Below are 25,224 nucleotides of genomic sequence, written 5' to 3' on the forward strand. Positions count from 1 at the left end.
AGTTCACCATCAGTTTTGTTCTCAAAGCTTTCTGATTAGGGAACTTCATCATGGTTTATAAAGGCTGATGTGATCATTGTTTTTCTCTTTTCATTCCACCATTCCTGTTCTTCAATATTGGCAAGAGTAAATGGTAACAAAACAAAGGAATTTCCTACTTATTAAATATTTTCTTTTTAATGGGCAGTTCAGGTGAGTCACAACTGCTGCAACTGAAGTTTTTTGGCTTTCAGGGACAAACTCAGGAAATTATTAACAAGAAAAGCAGGAGAATGGAAAACATGCAGTTTTTATTTTTTGGCAGTGATAAAGCATTTTTCTCTTTGCATTTAAAAATATTTGTGTTATTTTATTTCCTATCAAAGTCAATATGAAAAAAGTTCCTTTGATTTGGCACATGGTGGAGTTTGGACTGATAGTGAGCTATGAAAGCTGGAGAGGAGTTCTAGATTTATTCATCTGTCAGCTTGAAGCTGTGAGGCTGTGTGTGTGTGTGTCTGTGTACACTGGCGGTGGGTGTAGATGTGTGCGTTTAAACATATTGCATATACCATTATACCTATGTATGTGTTTTTGTGTGTGTGCACGCACAGGTGTGTGTGCGGCCTTAGCTGTCTTCCAAGTCGATAGACACACTCTGTCACCGCTGGCAAGTAATTGACAGCTTGGAGTTTGCAGTGACACAGGACTTGCATATCTTTCCTGCATTGTGTCAGCTTGGTGTTCTCCCTGGCTGTGCATCCAGGAGCCAGCTAACTTGGAAGAGGATTAAACAAACACCTTATATGTGTGCTTGTGGAGAAGAATGGTAAACTCTCTCACCCTCCATCAGCCAAAAAGGTAATAAAGGTTTTCTCTTGCTCATTGCTGATAAGTTATTTAAACAGAGTAAGGCCAACAAGTCTACTTGCTGTTGCTGTATGTTGCTTGCAATCCAAAATCAAGCATTTGCAAATAATTAGTTTTCTTTTTTTCTTTTTTAAATTACTCTGAGTAGTTGGTGTAGGGTTTGCCAAATCGGGAAAGCAGAGTGTCAAGGGGATTAAAACAAACAAACAAGAATTATTTGCATCTGCTGTGTATGGCAGCTGTACACTTCTTTGCTGCAATGTTTTCAAATGAAAAGGCAGTTTTAATACCCATAAAAAAATCCCAAGGATACTAAGAAGGCTTAAAACATTTTTCATAAAATGTGATATTAATCAAATCCATTGAGAATGACTTTGCTGAAGTGTTAGGTAACACATCTTGAATTGTTAGTGACTCGTCCTCCCCTCCTGTCCTTGATGCTGTGATTGTATGTCAGTGTTTCTGTGACAAGCTCTATGTCAGAGCAGCTAAACGCTGTAAGATCTAAACAAATACAGAATGAAGGACAGTGGTAAAAGGTAAGAAAGCACCAGTTTTAAAAGACAATTTTAGCTCTTTATAGAAGTATCTGTAATTATTCATTCATATCCATTTGCAGGCCAGCTTGGCAGCCAGAGAAATGTTATGCAGCAATTTGTCTTTCTCTTTTTCTCTTTCTCCTACTGCCTTCCCCCTTACAAATCATTAGTTTCACTTTTCATTAGGCTGGATCAATAAGGCGGATCAGTCGCTCGTGGCGAGGATACTGCATGGCAGACACCCCCTCTCTCTTTCTCAGCTCTTTTTTTCTTGTCATTCTTCTCCCTTCTCTTTTGCTCTGTCATTGACTACAGCCATCTTCACAGCAATCCTCCAGTGAGAAAGGCTATAAGCGGCAGTGGGAAGCAGGAAGCTTGAAGGTCCCCAGAAAGAGACGCATGCCAGCGATTGCAATAGTGCTACCCAATAAAGCAGAAATGGCAACACTGAATGATAACCTCCTGGAGTTTAATTAAGAACTAGTAACCTCTCAAGCTTACACTAATAATGAAAATGAAGACTGCATGCGTAGGAAGGAAATTAAAGTGGAAATGTAAGGGCCTGTAAAAGTTTAGTCATATTGACAGTATCTGCCAAATGCCTGCCAAACTGTCTGCCAAATGGAAAACATCACTTAATTCCTTCATAATGGTTTTAATATGAAATAAAAGTTTTGTTCTTATGATTTACTGCTCATGTTTTGAACACTGTGAATAAGACAGTGAATGCAGGTGGTTGTGTGTAAACCTAATGTATATGCTTATTTTCTCTGCACTGGAAAATTAAGAAGATAGGATACTGTGTACATTATGTTGTAAAGCACCATTTTAGTTCTTGACCTCTTGTATTGCTTCAGTCCACAATTTTTTCCTGAAGGATGTAGATTTATGTTGGGTATTTTCACTCTCAAACAATAAGACATTATTGTCATTATTGTACCTTTAGGGGTACAACAGCTTGGCACAGGGGGTTGTACCCTCTAGGTGGCCAAATTTATACCATTTACACTGGGTATTTACTTGTATCTATATCTATATCTATCTATCTATCTATCTATCTATCTATCTATCTATCTATCTATCTATCTATCTATCTATAAAATCTTTTACTGCTCTACCTTTATGGCAGTACTGTACACATAGTTACCTTGAGGTCCAATAACTAGTCTTAGAGGTACATTAGTGTACAGTAGATTGTTCTACTTCCCAAAATCTTGATCTTCATCTCACTCTCTCAGTATCATATAAACATTTACACCAACACCAACAAACACCAACATTTATTATGCAGCATATGCTCTGTATGCTGTGTAAAAATGCTGCTTAAATCCTCAGAGGCCCCTTTGAAACCAAAATGAAAATCTATTCACAGATTGAGAAGCTATTGACACAAGTGATGCACTTGTACAGGGATGCTGTTTGGAGTCTGTGTGTGTGTGTTTAATTCAGACTCACCCAGCACAGTTAGACGGGCGGGACGGGACCTCATGGCAGCCTGGACAGCCTGGCACTCAAACGCGGCGTCATCCATCAGCTCGACACGCTGGATTCGCAAATGATGCTCTCCTGAGCTGTGGTCACCGATCACTGTGTAACGAGGATAGCCTGCAGCGCAAACACATTTGCTCATTTAATCACGTTCAAAAACTGAAAATACGGTTCATTTGCCAAAAGTAAGTCAGTGAATTTGTCATAAGCTTTGCAGAGTTATAACAACATGAGGCAATATTTAGCAAACACATTTTAATAGATAACCTGCATAAATGATTTAGCCCATGTTATAGTTCATCGTACAGACATGAGCATTTGAATTTAAATTGCACACATTGGATACTGTAATTTAACCATGAGGTAGCTAAGTAATGGATTACTTATAGAGTAAGAAATTATTTGATTGTACTTTTGTTAATTTACTCACAATGCATTCTCATACAGTGCATGTATTTGATAGCTCTCCTGGCAAGGTTAATGAGCTGCTGTGGAGGTTGCTGAATTCTAGGGAATTATGTTTTACAGCAACCGTAAACAGGAATGGCTCAAATTTAGGTTGCTTCAGCATTGCTCTGTGTAATGATTTATAGTTTAATAATGCAAGAAAGCAGAGCAATAGTCAAGAGACATGGGCATTTTACACAAATCAAACAAGATGGTTTTAAAGATATCCTCTTAACTATTATTGAAATATGCGTTGCAAGTGTGTTGAAGAGTGCGTCTCTCCACTGGGAAAAATAAGTAGGAAGAGGAATGTGTTGGACTAGAAGCTTTATGGGGTTTTTCCTCATGCTTTTGGAATTGCTTGTCTCCGAAGATTCTTATTCTCTCATCTGTCTTTCTAATTATTGGTAATGCCTGTTTATAAAATTGTACTTGTAAGAAAAAAAATGTCAAGAAATCCCAGCAAAAAATGTTTTATTTCCTCCCTTCCCCTTGCAGAGCTCTTTAAGTAATTGATCAGTGATGAAACTATTGGGGAAGTACACAGTAGAACAAGGCTGGTCTATTTAAAAAGCGTCACTCCAACTTTGGGCCGTGAAAAGAAAACGTCACACTTTAAACTCACTTGTCATTTCCTTTCCAAAAATTCCAAAAAACACCCATCCAAATGCTGGGGAGTAAAATATTGATTTCTCAGTAACAACTAGCCAATGACTCATGTTCACTTCAGAGATCCCCGAACAACAGTCTTTTCACTGTAAAGGTTTTACAGGCTAGCTATATGTTTTGGTGCCCAAAAGGAACATAACAGACTGGCCAGTCTTATAAATGCTTTTAAGTCCTTGAATGAGTCTACTGAAAAACCTCATAGTTTGCTCAAAGTCCAATTACAGACTGATGCTTCATTGAATCCAGTTGCCTTTAATAGAGCATGAAGTGGGCCTCATTTTATGCTGGTGGGGTGAGCTACGGCCAATTAAGGCACTCTTTGCATTTAATCCTCCTACGTTTACCCTTTAATGTGAAGAATCCATACAGTGGGTGGATGAAGGACAAAAGAACCCCTAAACATAAACATTAAATCTGGGGAGAAGACAAGAGGCAAGCTGGCTCGACACACTAATACTTCCTTAGCTAAAGCAAGCCTTCACTAAATTAGGTTGTACATTTATCAGGGTTAATAGAGATGTGATCACAACTAAAAGCTTCAGTTAATAACATTATTAACCACTGGTGACTAAGAAGGAGCGTTATGATTTTCACACTCAGAATAATGCTTAAAATAGAAGATGCACCATTTTGAGGACAAGGTCACCTGGAGTACCATTTTGCTTCAGTGTTAGGTTCACTGATGGGATTGAAAGCTGTAATGCCATTGCAGATCACAAGGCTAATGATTATTGCGCATTCTCAGCAATATGACCTTGATTTGACTTCAGCCCACCAGTGCCTGTCCCTACCCCAGAGACAGAATTTACTTCAAAGGTACTTTTGTTTTGCTTCTCTTAATTGTAGCAAGGTGTAAGCCATGTCAATTTCTGTTACACAAACAGATGATCTGGCCAATTACCTCATCTGTGCCTCTGGCAAACTAAGAGTAAATTTGCAGTGTGAGGATATGGCTCTGTTCCAGTATCTTCTCAGTACATTAGCTTGATCCAAAAGAGAAAACAATTAGCATTTTTGGTGGATAGTAAATGCAAAGAATGGCATCATCTATTTTCCAAACAATGTAAACACACAGCAAAGTGTTTTTGTCACCTTATAAGCACTTTGATCATGGATTTGGACAATACGACTGAATTTGTCCTAACACACATAAAGACTGATCACCTTCGCACACGTTATATGTACCTATAGTACGAAGGCCACTGATCCTAGATTTCACTGACTTCGAAAGACACGTTGTGTTGCCCGAAGCACACAATGTAAAATAGGCCCATTAAGGAGTAAGGAATCCATCAGGGGGGAATAGATTTGTCTTGAGGCTGGATCAATGATGTACGTGCATGTGCGGGTGCATGTGAGTATACAAACACTTGAGGCATGGCCTAGTGATTAATGGCATTCATCTAGAACATGTTTCACACACTGTAACCACCAGGGGATAGAAAAAGGTTTGCTGCAGCTGTGAACAGGTGACTAGTGTTTAATTGGCTCTCATCAGAGGCTAGAGTGACACATGTATGCAGCTGCAAGTACTTTTCAGAAGTTCATTCGCCAATATCCTAATGCATGGCATAATGTATACAAACATACGTCTCCATCTTTACTGTGTGCACAAGGGTAGAATCCCCCTATAGCTGCGTTGTCTGTTGTCACCACCATAATGTGTAGCAAATGCATATTCATGGCATTGACGAGTGTGTTCTGAGCTGCTGTGGGGCTACTTTACTTTACTTTAATTAGAGTGGAAAAGCATGACACAAAAGGGAATGAATAGGAAATTCAGGGACAGATAGGAATCAGTGGCTTCTGTGCTGTGATTTCTTGTGCTGAATAGTGAAAGAGTTCTCTCAGTTTAATCACTGCTCCAGTGAAAGGAAACAGGTCTCAGGCGGAGCACGCCGTTGGAGACGCAGCTTCTTTCTATGAATAGTCGAACAGACCTATATTATTGAAATGCTCCGTGTAACATTTGATTCGTCACACTTTTTATGTATACAGCTGCCACTTTCCTTTCATTGTGTACATCTTGCAGTGGATGTACCATCACTCTTTTACTGCTGCATGCCTTGCTTGTTTATGTAGGCAGGAGTGATAAAAAGGACAGCTGTGGAGCGCTTTATTTTAAACAGCGTCATCCGTCTCAAAGGAAGGCACTCGGTACCACACTGGTGATTTTAGTGACCTATCTTCCACAGAGAGGCTGCTATTCCTCATTCAAAACCCTGTGAAAGTTTTTGAACAGTTTAAAGAAGAAAATTCATTTCACATATACATCTCAGGCTTGATTATTCCTTGTAAACAAAAAAAAAAAAACAAAAACAAATCAAAAGACAACAATTGTGGACAAGTGAAATGTAAGGGTTACTTCATTCTGTCCATGATTGTTAACCTGTTCACAAGTGTGTTATTAGAGGTCAATCCACTGTGGTTCTCCCAAGTGCTGTGACCCAACCTTTTCTCCATCCATCCCTTACTCTGATTTTGCCCATTGTTGGAATGAGATTTCATCTTGATTGTCTTGTCTTGTTAAATCAATAAAATACAAGAGGACAAAACTAACTCCACAGCTCAGCTCCCTAAATAAAAATGTTCTCCCATTCCCATTTGCTCTCCCTCTTGTTCTATCCTGACCATTTGTAAGTACTCTCCCTGTCTGCCTCCTCTTTTTCCAAAAGAGACTCAAAAACTGCAGGACTATTGTTTACTGCAACCTCTCAGCCTCCCCTGGGCCTGATAAGGACTTGAAGAGGGAATACCATGGCTTTACTGAGGCTTAATTACAGACCACGCTGGTGACAGGGAAGGCCTCTAAGTGTGTTTGCTAAAGGTCAGAGAGTATGAGACCCCCAGTCTCTAGTGGAATACATATTTAATCATTGCAGATCATAAGAGACCTTTGTGTTTGTTTGTTTTGTTTTTTAAATGGCCATGGTTGAACATTGTGTGTGAGGCAAATTAGAAAGCTCTGAAATAAACACTGTGTCCTTATAGAGTAATGCATCCTGTTGAGTGAAAATGAATGATTGTTTGAATAAATGATGTGGATGTATACTGCAGTTTTTTTTTATGGATTTTCTGAATAGCTCGGTGCTTCAAATGTTTATTTAGGGGAGTGATGTTTTTCCTTAAAATTCATCAAGGTCATGAATATACATAAATGCTTAACTAGTGTAACAACAGGCTACTAAATGACAGTGCAGTAGTCTCTTTTACTCCAAATTAAACAATTAAGGCAATTATACATGAGGTGCAGTGTAATTAGAGGATGCCAGCTACTCTTCAAAAAGCCATTTAGCAGCCTGAAGCACCAGAGAAAGACCAGTGGCACTATTGATTTCACATTTCATTCAAATTTTTGTGCCTCCCTGCCAAACATAAAGTGTAAGGGATTTATATCTGCATATAACATAAAGACACATAGACCTGTTTGGTCAAACTGAACTATATAACCATTGATGTTTCATGTAGCACTTGTAATACTTTTGTAATACAACATTAAGAGACCTATTTTATGCCACTGCGGGGTAATATATTTGGTAGAGGGTAGCTTGTTGACACGTGGGGGCTTTAGATGACATAAAGCAGCCATTTGAATATGACAGTTTTATTACAGAGTGTAATTAATATGGGAAACTGATTGTGCTGAAGGAATGCACGATGACAAGAGGATAAATGTTGCTACTTACCAGAGAGGTCTCTGCCAACTCCCAGTGCCAGACCATCCTTGATCCACAGGACAACGCCATGGTAATTGGGGATGGTGCATGGTAACGTAACAGGCTGGCCTGCCACCACTACCAGGTCCTGTGGCTGCTGGGAAAACATGGCCTCCACCCCTTAAGAATAGAACAAGGTAAAGGTCAGATATGACTCATGTGATTTTTTTTTTTTTTCAAATAACCAGGACAAGAGGGCACAAAAATGTAAGATCAAAGATGTGCTGCATGAGGAAGAAAAGTGCAGCCATATGCCCTTTTCTATCAGTGTGACACCGACCGCATGTCATCTTGAAAAATGTAAAAGGTGGGTATACAAATGTGGTATATTTGTTTACTATTCATGCTACAGAGACAACATACTTTACAGTGCATGCATCAGAGGTGTCAGTGCAGCACCATGACACCATGACAAGCGCAGGCTAAAAGACAGCCGTCACAGCTCAGCATGATTCATTTAGGAAGAATATCACCGTACAGATGGGCTGGGCCCATACACACCACAGCCGATAACAGGATCTTGTCTGCCAACACTGCTCTAGTGGCATGCATTAACTCGAGCTCACACCCATGTATTCCAACTGTGCAACTGCTATTAGTCGTACTCCTCGACCGCGTGTTCAGGTGGAAAGTGCTATGCAGTGAACTCCATTAGAGGCAGAGGGTGTGTTAATGGGTACGTGTGGGGCGGTGGAGAGGGGGATCTAGTGTTGTGTATCAGACTGAAGGGTACAGAGTGATGTTGATGTTAAGCTTGAAGCACTGATAAGTTTAAGAATAAACACGCATATGCACAAACTGGCATATATTTACTGTATATGGCCAACCTCATGTTGATTTAAGTGTAAGAACTGCATCAGAGGCTTGAAGGTCTCACCTCTGCTGTCACACATTATTGAGACAGTCTTGTTTAACACCTAGTTCCTTTTTGATTATTAAGCAAATAAACAAATGTATCAATTAGTATCCCGCCTTGACAAGTGTAGCAACACAAACACACATGTTGTACAAAAAGCAGTGTGTACTCCTAATATGCTCATTTGGCCTTGCACACATTTGTATTTTGATCATAGGCAAATAAAAAGCTAATTGAAGAATAAGATACTGAATTAAAACAATAAACAGAGCAAAAACAACAAGAACTTGTGTATTTTCATCTTACACCTTTTACAGTGGAGTCATCTACTGCAGCTCTTTCTCTTTCTATCATTAGTTTTCTATTTTTAAAAAGATTCTTATCTTTTTGCAGTTAAAGGAACTGATAGCTTTGTTGTATGATTTCACACATCAGAAGAAAGCATGTTGTCATAAGAGAAAATTATTTTACTTTAGGTAGAAAAAGCCTTTTGAATTGAGCCTTGAACCAAATTCCATAAGATGTACAACTTGTTAAGGAACACATTTTTATATTGATTCATGCTCTCTCTTTTAATATGTATCTATAACTAAACCAACATCACAACAAAATAATGTGCTGTATCTTAAAGCATATACTGCAATGGGCCTTTTGTCATCTTGAAATTCAACTGCTTCTCCCTGGCTAACAAGCACTGTCCTAAATGTTTGTGTATATCGTGGCTTGTGCTTACTGGGTGAGACTTTATCTCACTATACGTACTGCGATGGCCCTTCAAACCTGGACAGCTTTGTTCAGCCCTGACTGTGTTCCCACATGATGAGCTTATCTCTGAGGTACTCTGCTACTGAGTCGACACACAAGTGAAGCAGGTTAACATACAGACAGCTACTCAACAGATCTCTTGGCATGTTATGAGGAAAAGAAAAAAAAACATGTAAATGCCAGGGAGTGTTGTATGTACTCTGTCATGACAGATATTATCAGACATGTCAGCCTGTTCTGTAATTGATTCAAAGTTGGAGGAATCTCAGTGTCGGTACTTCTTACAGCCTGACTGTATTCTTACTCTTTAACTCCTTCGTTGGCCTTGTGTAATAAAAAATAAATAAATAAAAATTGATTGGGGATTATTTTTCAGAGACAGTCTGCTTGTCATGCTGCTGCACATTCTCAACAGGCAGATTAACACAGTATCAGCTTGATTGCAGCATTCAATTAGGTGAAAAACGTTCTTAGCGGTTTCATACGTTTGATGATGTGTCTGCACAGAGATAGATTTTAGCACACAGTTTCAGTAGGAGTCCATGCTAATTCAGTCACACTTTGCCCTGAAACTGTTGTAAACAAATATTTGACTTCTCAAACAGCCCCTTCAAAAACATCAATTAACAAAACTCCACCAAACCACATGTCTCTCACACAGATACATACATGCGAGCCATTACTTGCAGCTTCACTTGAACTTGAGCTGTGTGACATAAAGGAGCACACCACTGATTTTGCACATCAAGATGAGTTTACTCGTCACAGGGAGTGCTACTCAGCTTTTGAAGGCAGTAAAATGTCTTCTGTGGCTCTGGAGGGAGCCTTCCAAAATAACTCTGATCATGTCAACAGGGCTACCACAGCTATGACTTGGAGACAGAGGTTTGAAAGACCTAAACATTTATCAGAGAGGAAAAGTCAAACAAATTATTATAAGGGGACCAGTAGGATCCAGAATTTCTACTACAAGTTTAGTTAGTACTGCCAGTCTTTAATGGTATCCTATTCTGAACAAATGTTTCATCACCATTCCTGGATTCATGCCCTAGAATAGCTTTTAAAATCAAAGCCTTAATTGACACCAACTTGTACTTGTCACTTGAGCAGTTAAAAAGTGACCTCCTTCATTCAATTTAAAGCCTCGCTGAGTCTTACAACAAATGTTTCTTCATTGGAACACAGCAGTAGTGAAATGGAGGCGATGTGGGCAACTGGGGCGTACATCAAGGTGGCTACATTCATTCATCCATTCCCTCTGGACTGAATTAATCTCTGTCACACCTGCCAAATTTATCCTTCACTGGGCATCACAGTGTTGGCAAAAAAAAAAGAAAAAAGTGCCCCTCCTCAATCTACCTCTTCAATATTTCTCTATCAGGCATGACACGCAACAGAGCAAAGAAAACTGCCATCACCTAGTTTACTTTATATAAATGAAATTAAGTTGATGTTGCAGGCATTACCTCTGGTTGTTTTAGGTACCGTTGGGTTTTGTACTATGATTATAACTCTCTATCAAGCACTTTAATATGTTTTTCTTGAGACCTTGGAAAAAAAAAAGTCAAATAAGTCTTGACTTCAGGAGTCATGTACTCTAAATGTAAAGGCACACAGGGCAGAAACCGACTTCTCTTATGTGTTACTACGACAACAACAGACAGCCAAACAGAATAAAAAAATAATAACTATTAGTTTGATAACAATAAGAACGCTGCAATTGCAAAAGGCTCTAATCTTTGGTACAAGGTTACCCTCAATTATCCAATAGCCATGTTCCAGTAAAGGAAAACTGCAGAGTTTGACAATGCAGTCACCTACTTGCAACTTGTTTGATTCTATACCCAGTCTATTTATCATGCAGAGAAAAACATCCTTTCAATAATGTCTATTTCAGACTATACCATCTTCGAATATTTAAAGGGATTCTTCAAACGTACAGTGATTACACAGGTTAGCATGAGACCATAACCCAGATACGACTCACAATCATTCCTGGCTGTAAAGACTTTACACAACAATGATGACAATTAAGCCTGTCAACCATGAAAAGAAATAGTTTGCTCAAACTTAAACTGTGACTTAATTGTATCCTCATCAACCTATGTTCTTACATCTTTATGTACAGCAATCAATTACAGTAGTGAATTTCCTCGACGATGCATTAACACTTACTGGATAAGATTATTTGGATCGAATCAGAGATTATGTTTATGCTGGGTTTGATTTAGGTTAAATGCCTTGCATTTAGGAAGCTGAGATCTTTGGTTAGGACCACCCAGTTGTTTCAAATGGTGTGAAAAGCAGGTAGTTAAAGTCTGTGCAGAGAGCCAAATTCCTAATGTGGACCAGCACTTTGCATTGCCTAATGTTGTCATTTCACTTGAGATAATTTTGTTTACCATTGGATGGCTCCTACATTTCCACACACTCCAGCACTATTTTCCCCTCAGTGCTAACTGCCCCCAATTTCATCGCTCTTTGCCAATCAGGCTTGGAAATTACCGTTACGAACACACATCCAGCCCACTTCAGAGAAATAATCAGCATGCTGTCTGTGCGACATGTGGCCACACAGCACCAAAGCTTAGCCCAGGATCATTATCAAAAACTATTACCCCTCTGGCCTGGGCATTTTATACCAGTAATTTAGAAGCCCAGGGGGGCTTTGGAATATGGAGGAGTGGGCGAGTTAGTCATATGTGTCGTAGTTTTGTAGCCGATGACCACGGGTCCTTTATTTTTCCTTTTTTTTTTTAAACCACATTGCTTGCATGTAGTTTTTAGTGGAATGGAAGTGGAAGCAGTGAAGAGAGAAACAGTTGGGGAGAACTGTGGGGGAGAGGTTTATTTTTATCTTCTAATTCACTGGTTGTGTTGCCATAGGTTACAGGTGCTAGCTGCTTTTGATATAAGTGTGAAATTAGAGACTAAATAAAGTTATACTTGTAGATCATATTGCAATAACCACCAGGAACTGAGTCAAATGAAAAATATCAGCCACTCTCCCTGCAGGCGGCTCAATTGATACATTTGTTTAAACCACAAAGAAGAGATGTACACCACAGGGAACAGTAAAGTACATTTTCAAGCACATGACAACTCTTTCTTTTATTCCCATCCTTTCCAAAGCTTTGTAAATTATTACCTAACAATGAAACTTGACTTCTGCAATCTACACCCTCCCTCATCTATTCACCAGACCTCCTACTTCATTCGAGGCAACGGCACACACTGTCCTTCATAATCACATCAGAACGATTAGTCATAAGTCTACAACTCCAGCATGCATTCTGACATTTCCACCATATATCGAATCCCTATGATTTGTGGAATTTAATCGTCTAAAGCAAAATCAATAATTTGACACTGTCAGTGAACCATGCTGCTGTGAGATTCTTCAATCCAATAGAAGATAGAAACCTCAAAAAATGGCTTCCATCTTGGCCATGGTTTTATGACTCTTAGTCATTTTTTTGTGCAAGTTGGTTTCAAATTGGTGATAAAATAATTCTGTAAAATGTCTGACAAAGCATTTAGATAAGTTTGAAAAAAAGAAAAAAAATTCAGGGGGTGTTGAAGCAAAATTATTGGAAATGTGTGACAGAAACTTGGCAGGAAAACAGCAAACTAATTATCAGTCATACCCACTGAAAGTCACGCTTTGATCAGTTATGTTTTATAATCAAATTCATAACAACATAAATTCAGAAGTAATGGGTCACATCATAAGTCATCTAATAATTCTGATTAGCTGTGATGATTTACTGCGTGTGGGAATATAATAAGGCAATTAGAGGGTCATTGTCTTGAATTTTGGCACACTGAACTTGGCACATGGTATCATTTTAATAGTACATGTTTATGTCAACAAAAAATATAAACACATGCCTAATAGAGCAGTGTACTGCACACACACACATACGGGACTAGAGCATGCAAGCACCAACTCTGCAGATAAAAGTGACTAAAAATTAATAACTTAGCTGATCTTACTGAAATAAACCTGTGAAACTGTAACGAATGTCTACACCTACAATCAATGCACAGTAGATGGCTTAAGTAAATACTTTTTTATAAACTCAAGTCATTCTGACAGAAATTGCCTTCAGTGTGTTCTGAAAAGTGAGAATTTTTTGAGATTGTAAACAGACATGTACCTTCAGAGAGGGAAGGAATAGCAGACATGACAAGGCCTCAAATATTTGCCATAGCATTTGTCATACTTGTGCTCTGGGTGAATCATGGTATTAAGTGTAATAATGATTGATTTTTTTTTCTTCTTTTTTGGTTAGATGCTGGAATTCAATGTCCCAACTTGCTTGTGCCAAGGTTTAAAGACAAAATGTGATATGGAATGATGCCCCATTTCTCAGAGCAGTCAGGCGTTTGTTACATGGGCTGCTTCATAAAAAAAAATGTAATCCTTCAGATGCAGCTGGCAATGTGTCAACAATAGTTACCAATATTAAATATTTCAGAAAGCTCCATCAAGCTCATTAGATGAAACATGTATTACAATCAATCTGTCTTCCTCATCGGAATGTTCAAATCCCTTTTTCCTGCCTGTCCACTTGTAAAACAAACATTGTATGCTGACAGATAATACGCCAAGCCTATCTGTGCTGTGATAGCTGCCATTATGAGTAAAACTTGTCTGTGGGAATGCAAATTCATGAAGCAAGGAAGATAAACATCAGTGCTGCCGGAAGATGCTGTATTTATGCCCTCTCTCACACTGTGCATTAGGGAAGCATGACAGTTGCCAAGACACAATCAAGACGAATCACTTCTGATGATGACTTCTAAAAATTACAAATGGCAACACTGGGAAGGCCTTGCAGGCACTCACTTTATCATCAGCTACATGTCCAGAGGAAGTGAGATTTCATGGACATCTAAAACGGGAGTATCAGGGGCCACAGATTTTTAATTAATCTTTCTAAGCTGCATCATTTCTGGCACTTTCCATGTGGTTGGGTTAAAAGGTCATCGAGGCATCGTAAGCAATGAAATTGATTCTTACCATTTACCAAACTTCGCAACAGAAAACAAATTGCTTAACATCCCAGTTAAAAGGGGACAGTGATTTAAAGGATTTAAAGAGTGTAAAGGTCGTCAGGGCCGTAAGCCTCTAAACAGTCTAAGCAGTGTAGAACAGAACAATAAACACTAACAGGATGTATGTGAGCTCTTCTTTGTAAACACATGACCTAGTCTGACCACTGATTGTAATAGCAGTGGTCAGACTGTAAAGCAGTGGCTCCTGTGGGCTGGTTTCCAAGGTAACAACAGTTCAAAGAGAATGGTTCAAATAATCTAGTTAGCATAAATGCAACTGAACACCACATAACCCTTATCCCCTGGCTGGTATTGATTAAAAAAGTGTGGGGAAATAGAGCAACTCACTTTGCAAACGGGACTACTTTTTTAGCGAACACTTTTGCATAATGGGAACCAGGGACATAAAAGAGATGCAAATGACAGAGGGAGATGGAAAAGAGTAGGAGTTTGGAAGTTCAGATGGGGCCTGATTGAATAGGACGGGTTCCTTCTGTTTCTCTACTTCTACTACCCTTTCTTTGTCAACTTTCACCACTCCATTGCCTCCTGCCTCTCCAGTGTCACCGGAGCATTTGTTTGAATGTTTGCTTTCAGAACTCAAGGCCAGCCTTGCTATTGTCTCTTTACTGACACATGCACACTTGAGTTTTTACTGAGTGTGTAAGCATGTCAAGACATCAACACAACATGATTTGCAAAGGGAACATGTTTGTGTAGTGAAGGGACCTTCAAGTGTGTTCAAAGTGAGCGTACATTGGGATTGATCATGCTCATTAAGGAATGATGAGCGTTTGAGACAGACTCAGGTGGCTGATTTGATGGATGTGGTGTAGAGAGGGCCTTAGTCCAATAGGGCATATCATATATTTTGAGGGAGAGTCCCATTTTTCTATTACATGATATGTCACAGGCACAGAAAGCCACATTAAGCTGCCTTTTGTACAGCTATAACTCACATTTTGGAGGGCTGACAAGATAAAAGTATACCATGACTTTCAAGACTTGGAGCATTTTTTTGTTAAATCAAAGATTTTAACTAAAGAGTTAGATCAAAGCCCTTGGACAATAAAGCCAAAGAAGATGAATCTGTGAGTCAAGAAGGCTAAAGTCTAATTTCAATCAAAGATTTTGATAAGTGAAATGAGTTGTTTGGTTTAGCATTTATTTGGTTACGATTTGTTCCCAAACAGGATTAAAACCCAACTTCAACATACAGAAATATAACAGACATTTTGAATATTTCGTTTTGACTAAAACTAGGGTTAATTTTTAATAGAAATGACTGCACTAGACAACCCACAAAAACATGAACTGGGGATAGTAGGCTCCATATAAACAGCACTCCATAGTTTGTCCAAGATGAGGTGTTCACAGTACAACAGGGATGACACTTTACTCCAAGATGTTTCCTGTTTTCAGTATCCCACTGAAATGCATATCATATCTGTCAAGGTATTTCCTGCAAAGCTATGTTGTATATTTTTGCTCACTTTATTCACAGTAAACTTTGGGACATCAACATAGACATTTTTCCTTATGAGGAAATATTTGGCGACATATAGCAGTGTGTTAGCTGTGCATATTCACTGCCAGCATAAAGAAAGGCACAGCCTGAGTGTGCAAGGTGGGGGCAGAACCATGGGCACAGCTGGTATATTTGAACTTATTCTCAACTCTTGTTAATAAAAGACAGACATGTGATAGATGACAGATGAGAGAGAGAGAGAGCGAGAGAGCGAGTTAGATAGATAAATAGATTCTCAATTTCCTCTTGACTTCAACGCATTAAAGCAGAAAAAAAAAATTGGTTGAATGATACAGAAAGAAGGATGAGAGTCCTGCTACTGCCATTTCTCATGTGACACAGGCGTTAATGCTCACATTTCTCCAGTTGGGATGGATTTTTAATTATCCACTTCTAATGATTAATGGTCTTATAATTATGTGCAATGGAATCTATCAACATAGACTGTGTTCATTCACATTAAAATGCCTATGATGATAGCGAGAAAAAAAAAACACTAAGAATGAGAAGATGAGTAATGTGATTCTGTGATTATTTTGGCCCAACATTCCTATTTTTGTGACAGCTTTTATTAAAAAAAAAAAAGTCATCCATGTTGTTTTTGTGAGGTTTTAAATCGCAAGGTAGTGCAGATTAGTCAGGAATTAAATTGAGTTGAATGAATCTTTTGTGATCGTGATGATGTCTGGTTAGTTGGTTGGTTAGGTTATGTCTGTGCGCATTTATTCTCCACGATGCTCTGAGCAATGTTCCACCTTGTCTCAGAACAATTGTTCCTGTAAGCAATGCCAGCCATTTGGTTGTGGCTTTTAGATTTTGGAACAGTGCATTGTTCCTGCCTGCATCTTGCATCCTGCCACTGTGTTGGATGTATACTGAACATATATTTCCTCAAACACTGTTGCCTTGGTTTGAAAGCAGTCCTCTAACAAATACAATGCTCTGTCACTTTAAGAATGACTAACTTGTCAACTTTTCTAAAAGGTTTTATTTATGGCATCCAGAATTTTAACAATCACCAAGCATAAGTTGTAATGGTCTAGTGGAAAAGGAATGTGGTCTCATTAAAAGGGATGCTCTCACTGAGCTTTCTCTGCCTCATAAAAACCCCATTCAACATCCTCCAGACAGTGGAGACATCCATTTTCCTCTCATCATCTTCAACTATTTGCTTCCCTTGGAGACGGCGTCATCTCATTCTTCTTCGCTGGCTGCTGTGACATTGAAAGAGACCCCTAATCAAAACATTTGTCTTTCTTTCAGCTTGCGCTCAGACCGGTGAATGAGAGCTGACACCAGAGGGAGACGTATTTGTCCCAATCAGGGCCTCATCTCTGTGTCACCGTTGGGCGAGTGTTTCATCTCGACAGGGCACTGATGAAGCCACCACTTAGCCTTGATTTGGAGGAGCGGCTCACCACTGCCAAAGTGCCAGGTTAAATCACAACATCAGTAGCTCAACCACGGCCATTACAGGAAACGCAGGCATTCTGCCTTTACCATAAATGCTCATAAATGTTGCAGTAATGATCTCTGCCCTGTATATTGTCAAGTAAGCTGTAATTATAATTTTGGGTTATACTGGGATAGAAAATTATACAGCTTTTACGACTGAGTATTTGTATTTGTGTAAGTGTCATTTAAGTGTCAATTACTGTGTTAGCTCATTTTCTCTTATGAATGTGACACTAGAAGGGCAAATGTGGAACACTAGAATGTCTGCCTTTATCTGCAGGAAGTGGAAGAAGATGTTTACATAATTTCTTAGTCTCTTCCAAGCCAGAGGTTGGACCTTAGCATTCATATTTCCTCCATATACTCTAAACACAGATCACTGTGGCTAAATTGTAGCATTAACATGGATTCAATGACAGCCTCCATTGTTCCATTAGTGCCTATCTAAGTTAACCCCTGTCAGGTTATAATGTGTCAGCCCTACACAAAAATGCAGGTGATGAAGATGAGTGTCTTACTCTTTGGATTTAACCAAATGCACGTCCATCGCTGTAAGTGCTATCTGGTACATTAGTAAAAAAAAAAAAAAAAATGAAAAAAAGGCTTTGAAAAAGTGGAGAAAGCCTTGTGTGTGTGTGAGTAGTGCAAGACAGATGAGAGGCAGGTTCCTGCTAGCTACAGTACCTGTCAGACAGAGTGGAATGTTGTTACGAGACAAGAGAGGAAAGGAGGCTTTATCAAGGTGTGCAGGATCCCACTGACATGAGATAAGAGTCCTGAGTCGGAACTATATTATGCCACACCTTCACTAAGAGAACTCTGTCAAGACAGGAGTAAAGAGATCCATTTCAGTGTGGGAGCCACCATAATACTGTACTTGACTGCAGAAAGCCATTACCTTTCAAGTATACACTCTACCTTTAAGTGCATATAAGGCAATAAGCAGACACTCTATCCTGTAATTTAATTCCCAAAGCCTTTCTTTGAAATCTGCCCTTAAATGGACAAAAACATTATTTCCAGAAAGCTGTGGGCAATGTCTTTAAAGTGGTAAAAAAAAAAAAAGATAACTGTTGAAAGCAGTAGTGTGTTTGGAAATCCATCTTTTTTTCAGAACCACAGACAAGATGGCCGTCTATAAGTCTGCTTGTTATTTGTGGGACCCGAGTTAGGAGCTCAACAGCTTGTCCTAGAGCGTCCTCTACAAGTCTACATGCTTCTTCAACAATACATCACCCAGCCCCAAATGGGACCACACAACATCTCTCCTCGGACTAGCTTCCACACTGCCACCTCATACACAACATCCTTTTCATAGAAATCTCTCAATCAACGCCTAATTTGCATTTCAAAGTAGCACTTTACAGCCATGGTAAGGACATAAAATCACATCTGCTTTCAAATAAATAAATTGGAATTCAAAATGGTGTAAAAAATGATATAAAAGCAAGTGTTGGCAGAAAACTAAGCTGTCATATTTTATGTCATTTACAGTACATTAGCAAATGCCATAAAAGCGCACAGCTGTGCGAGATGCAGCAGTCATAGGATTTAGGGGACTTAAAGCAGTAAAATAAATGGGAGGGTAATGATAGAAAAAGGTTTGCCCGAAACTCTGTGGGCAAAAAGCCTAAAAACTAATTGAAAATGTACCCTTTTAGTTCTAGCATTTTCTTTTTGGAATCACATAATATTCTAAACACATCAATATATTTAAAGAGTTGTTTATCAAACTACTTTTCTCATATGAAAATATATACACCTTACTCAAGAAATGGCTTTTCTTACAAGTGGAGGAGCCTTCAAGAGAGTCAAACATATTTTCATGAAATGCTTTAACAGATGCCATAAATCTTTCTTTTTGCAATAATTTTTTATGTATTAACTGGAATATAATACAATTTGCAAAGCTTTTATAATTTAGAAATTTTACTAAAGTACTTTTATTAAAGTTGAACAAAGAGCCATTCATTTTTACTCTAATTTATGTTTCACTGTTGTCCATTACGACCAGCACGACCGGACGTTGAGCGCTGCTCCTACTGTTGGGGCGAACAGAGAACGCATGGTCTTCAGTTGATCAAGAGTGGTTTGATGCTGAAGCTCAGGTACCTCTCATCTTAGGTTACTGTCTCTCAGCGCTCCTGGCCTCCCCTGGGGCACTTTGCCACATCCAACTCAGCATCCTGGTTACTAGACTGTGAAGCCTCAAGAAAGCCCCATCTCAAATCTACTCCTCTCCTTTTTCCACGCCTCTTGAACTTTCTTTTGCCAACAGCATCGCCCGGGGCCATAATTCAGCTTCCAATAGTGGAAGAGCTTTGAACCCCCACACTACAGTGCCTCCAATCCCCCACCCAACAACTTCACTACCTCTGTTTTTCTAATTTGATATAAGCTTTGCTCTTGCCAATTTTCATTTTCAGCACAGGTAAAACACTTAGAGAAACGCAATTGGGGTGCTTCTGCCATAACGTGTTTACAGGGGAAGACGAGTTGTTAAGGAGTGGAGAACAGACATTATTAGGTCACTTTTTTAACCAACTCCCACTGGCTCCAACAAATGATGATGAAGTGTGTGTGACTGAGTACTTTTCCTCACACTTTAAATCTCATTAACATAGAGGGAAAAGTTACCGCCAATGTGTCTTATTCACAATTTAGCTCTACCAGGAAAAGACACACCAGACAAAGGAGAGGAGACAGAGTGAGAAAAAAGATGACTAAATGAACACTGCGGTTTTTTGGAGCAGAGAAACATCCTGGACTCTCTTTGCCTTAATGAGAGATCATTGGCAATAGAGGCCAATGCAGCAGAATGCCAAGCATGAAAAGCACTGATAAAAACTGTGCCATCCACTGAAGAGTTCTCTCCTCGTGATCCAGGGTGGGGGCACACCACCTCTTCACTTAGTGTGCATGGCTTTTGGGTTGTGGAGGCATATCTTAAACCACTCTAAGTGGTTATGACATGGGTTCTAAACCAATTAGAGGTCTTCTCAACAAGAAGCAGTCATGGTCCTCTGCCGTTTTTACTGGGCACTTACAGGCTCTTCTGCACTCACTTTTTGCCTGGTCACTGAACCTCCTCTGTGACTCCAGCACTCGTGGAGTTACCCTTGACTATTACCCTTGGCTTTCATTGCCTAGGTTGTCAGAGCTTTGGTCCTACTGCTGGGCAGACTGCCAGTTGCAAGCTGAACAATTCTGCTAGGCCCCTTCAAAGACGCACGCGAGCGTATGAACATAATCAGGTGCACAAGCAAACATATACCCATATAAATATGAACTTGGCTGCATGCAGAAATGGGGTGTAGCTTTTGAACACTAATGGAGATAATGTTGCACTATTGAAGGTCAGGTCAGGGGAGATTAGAATGGCTGCCTCACACTGACAATCTGACCTTTAGTAAGTTAGTCCTCACAGTGTGACTTCTCTCCTGTTGCCTTGGAGCATCTCTGTGGTAAGGCCTTACTTACACAGCCCAGAGATCTATACTCTACACATTTAAAAAAGATGATTTAGAAGTTGTATCAAGGCTTTAAAAGTGCAGCAACATTCAGTATTAGCATCTCCAACCTTATATTTCCTACACAATAAAAGCTTGTCACCATGACAGGAGTAACTTTTTGGTGGGCGGGGATTGTAGACTGTAAAATCCACACTACAAGGATGCATGAAAAGGTTAAGAGGTACTTTTCTTGCTGTTTGAAAACAGCTATAAATGGATATTGGCATGGGAAGGTGAGGCTGTAAGTAGATCTTTGTTAGTTTGTTGCAATCACTTGGAGTGAGCTGGAGTGGCAATATGACGTGATGCCCTTTGGGACGATAAACATCAGATCCCTTTATGCTATTGCAGACAGTGCTTGTGTGTGTGCGTGTGTGTGGAGAAGTGTTTTTGTCAGTGCTACCCTTCAGGTGTGAATGAAGAAGAGTGGAGCTATGACTCCTAGGCAGTTTTAGCCCCTACAGAATGACAACTCTCTCCAGCACCTGGCTGCAGAGGAGCAATTAACATGTCACAACCTGAACCTTCTGTCCTGATCTTCTTCTGACTCTGTCTAACTCTCTGTGTCTCGATTTATTTTTTTCTGTCTTTCTATCTGTATCTCTACCTTTTCACAGCTTTTTTCCTACTGCTGCCATATGCACCCTACAGATGACTGAATAGCCACAGCTTACTTCTGTGAAAGTTGACAGCAGGTGTCATAAATGTCCCTAATACAAATAACAGGCCTGTGGTCAACCACAGTCTGTAAAACAATTCATAGGTGGTGTGATATCTTGCACTCTTGTAGTGTCCACAACATAAAACAACAAATCCCCACTGACAGACAAGTGTTTGCCCATGAATATGATATAGCTGCCCAAAAGCACTAGACTGAATTAGTAGAGAATGGCAAAACACTTTTGCCAAAGTCTATTCATCCATTATCTGTAACCACTTATCAAGGTTGGGTCACGGGGGGCTGCAGCCTATCCCTGCTGTCGCTGTGAGAGTACACCGTGGACAGGTCTCCAGTCTATCTCAGGGCCAACACAGACAGACAACCATTCACACCTACGTAGAGCCACCAATTACCTAACATGCATGTCATCAGACTGTTGAAGGAACCTAGAGGAAGATGAGGACACACACAGAAGCACGGGGAGAACATGAAAACTCCACACAGAAAGCCCACACCTTCCAAATTCTGGTAAATGAAAGAAAATTATACTCTTTTAAGACTTCAAGTGCTTTATCTAAATGAAGATTCTCACTGAAATATGCAGTATAGATTAACATAGTATATCCCTCTTGTAGTGACAACATTATTACAGTTGCTAACTAAGAACGTCTTGCAGGGCTTGTGAATTTTACACCTACATTTAACCCCGCTTAAATACTGCTGATTAATGGGTGGCAAGTTTCAACTGGTGTTACCCTCTGGCATGATGCCTCTCTATTCATTTTCAGGTGAATATTTTTATCGATAATTACTTCTGGTATCTCTGCATCTCCAGTGTAATGAAGTTGTCATGGAGAGAATGGACAGGAGGACGAACGAATGTGCAAGAATTATGTGGATTGAGACCACTGTAAAACAGATCTGTGAAAAGGGTCTTAACCTGAGACAGGTAAATTTGTATGAATTTCAAAAAGTAGAGTCATTAGTTGATGTTAACATCATTAGTTGATGTTAACATCAACTAAGGACCAGTTTGACTGAAAACAGCTCTCGGTTAATTTCTGTCCATGAGATTTCATCCTCTAGACTATTCAGGCTCATGATAGTGCAGCATAATATGAGCAACATAGTAAAAACAGCAAAACAACAACCTACAGTATGAAGATGTCTATCTTTTGGGGTGCCACAGCATGGCTTCTCCTACAGCTGTTGAAATTATGATCCTAATTATACACCAAATGTTTTGCATGTTGTCAGCCCATCACACATGCATGCACTATTGGTGTTACCCTTAAAAGCTAATGCAACAAGCACACAAAACCACGAACATACGTATGTTGGCATGTGTTCCCATATCTTATGTGTTTGTCATGTACAGGGACAGAGAAAAAAAACGAAATAAGTTGAATGGCCATCTGAAACAGATTAACATGGAGAGTCCAGACAGCCACAGCACAGCCATTATTGCTTGAAGCCAGTGATTTTAAAAGCAGCCACAATAACTCAGTCAGTACAAGATTCTATCTGCAATTTAAACTGGAGCACAGAGCATGCATATGGAAAGGAAGGGCAGATGTGAGGTTTATAAATGTTATCCAGCACAGACTCTGTACTTCTGCTTTGCTAATGGCTGTTTGTATTCATTCTCACAGTTGGCTCAGAGAGATAGAAATGATTTATTTGCATTTTTCATCTATATGGGACATAATCAAACATTGATGTTTATATCCCTCCGGAAATGTTGATCGAATAGCCTGCTTACCCGCAGTATATCTGCCAGCTGCCTCATCTGTGGGCAGCATGCATCAAAACTGGGCCTGACATGATGTGACTTTTCATCTGCAGGCTTTGGAGTCACACAGGTATAGATTATTTCCTCTCCCCTCCTTCTCACTCTGCTGTCTGCACATATTCACCCACTTTCTCTCTCTTTTTCCAAGTGTAAAGCATATAATTTGTCATCTGGAGAAATTGTTTCCCACTCTCTTACCATCATAGTGGAGCACATTTTCCTGATCTCCGGGATCAAAGGGTTTTCAATAAAAAAGACTCCATATCATCCAGTGACCCTGGCTTCACGCTGCAAGGCTCCTAATGAGCCCTCAGCAAACGGGCTGATTTTTTTTTCTTTTGCTTGTCTCTGCCAGTTGAGCTGTGACCCGACTCAAGCCTTGCAAATCAAAGACATCTTGAGTCTACTCATTATTTACTTGTGACTGCTAGCAGAGAAACATGATTAAAGTGAGTCAAATTAAATAGAGAGGAGCAAAGAAGAAACAGTGCTGTCGAGATATGTGGACCGGTTTTATCAAATGTTTTCTTTGCACTTCAACACAGATGAAGGTCATAACTGCCAATTAAGCGGGAAAAAAATTAGGCTGTTTATCACACTATTTTATATTAACTGAACATTTGCCCAGCCAACAGCAAAACAAGGTATTATTGCAATTAATTATGCCATCATGTTAGTGTAGTGTGTATATGTGAAAGACGGAGAATGATTGTTTTCCTGTATGTCTTCAAGGAGGATAAAAAGATGGCCTAGCTGTGTCTGCAAGACCATCAATCACTGCAAGGTATATGCATGTCTAAACCTTTTTATATATCGAAAAGTCACTTTGTCTGGATGTCACCACACTGTGTCACATTGCTGAGGAACATACAGAAGGTCAGCTTACTCGACACACTTCTCATATTCATCACGTTGCGTTGAAGAAAGTCATTCACTTACCAAAAGGTTGCAAATGAGTCACAGACAAATTATCAACGGAGTAATGTTTTCAGCCTGCTGCTACAAAGGAGTTGTTTCTGAACAGTGCAGCAAAAACAATTAGAAAACGCCAAACCAAGTCTAATATGATTTCAATCAATGATGCTCACTTTTAGAACAGTCCCCGATGAGCAGAATAAATAAATATAAAATCTGAAACATGTTCTGGTTCATGGCTGCCAGAAGAATAAAAATGACAATAGTTTTTGTAATATCAAAGCCCTGTTGCTTGAGCATATGCTGGCACAGACAAGCATACATGGCTAACACAATTTAGCCATTAGAAGGAAGCTTTTAGATGTCCAGGCAGCGCGTCATAGATGGAACAGACCTTTAGGGAACTCAGAGGAAGAGAGAAACTCAATCTAGCTTGTTCTTACCAATGTGGAGGGGGCTTAATTAGGGCCTGGGCATTTCATTAAGGCAGCCATAAAGTCAGCTTTGTTCAGTACAACACTGGCGTGCAACACTGGGACACTTGAGCCATCACACTCACATGCGCATGCAGGCAACTCTGGCACTGCTCATTCAGTGGACCTAAACAATATGCAGTGGGGCAAATTCCTCTCACTATAATTAATATGAACTCTCCCATCCCCCCATCGCTCTGGGTGGAGAATGAATATTGTATCCTCCACCCACTTTCTTTACACTCACAGGGGCCATCCATCATTTTGCCTTAATGTGTTTAGTTGCACCACACAAGGGCAAGGGAATCAGAATGAAATCATAAAGGACACTTAGACTGCTGTTACATGGAAGAGGGGATCCCATATATCACACCCCAGCGTGTTCATTTCCAGGAAATGACTTGGGCCTTATGCTGTAATAAACGCTTGATCTCTCCCTCCATCTCTTTGTCTCCTCCTCATAACCACATAAAATATAGGAATGTGGTAGCAGGCAGT

At 39.6% G+C, this 25,224-nt stretch overlaps 1 protein-coding gene across 7 annotated transcripts in view; it reads right to left on the reverse strand.

Annotated features, from left to right (window-relative positions):
- Positions 1 to 25,224, reverse strand: part of kirrel3b (kirre like nephrin family adhesion molecule 3b) — a 151,812-nt gene that overhangs the window by 48,358 nt on the left and 78,230 nt on the right. For all 7 annotated transcript variants that reach the window (XM_067508273.1, XM_067508278.1, XM_067508276.1 and 4 more), the window contains 2 exons: positions 7,679 to 7,828; positions 2,844 to 2,993 (listed from right to left, as the gene is read on the reverse strand). In XM_067508273.1, the coding sequence (XP_067364374.1) occupies positions 2,844 to 2,993; positions 7,679 to 7,828 (300 nt within the window). The remainder of the gene's footprint in view (positions 1 to 2,843; positions 2,994 to 7,678; positions 7,829 to 25,224) is intronic.

This window comes from Channa argus, chromosome 6, assembly GCF_033026475.1.
Source record: "Channa argus isolate prfri chromosome 6, Channa argus male v1.0, whole genome shotgun sequence".
In the NCBI taxonomy this organism is placed as follows: Eukaryota; Metazoa; Chordata; class Actinopteri; order Anabantiformes; family Channidae; genus Channa; species Channa argus.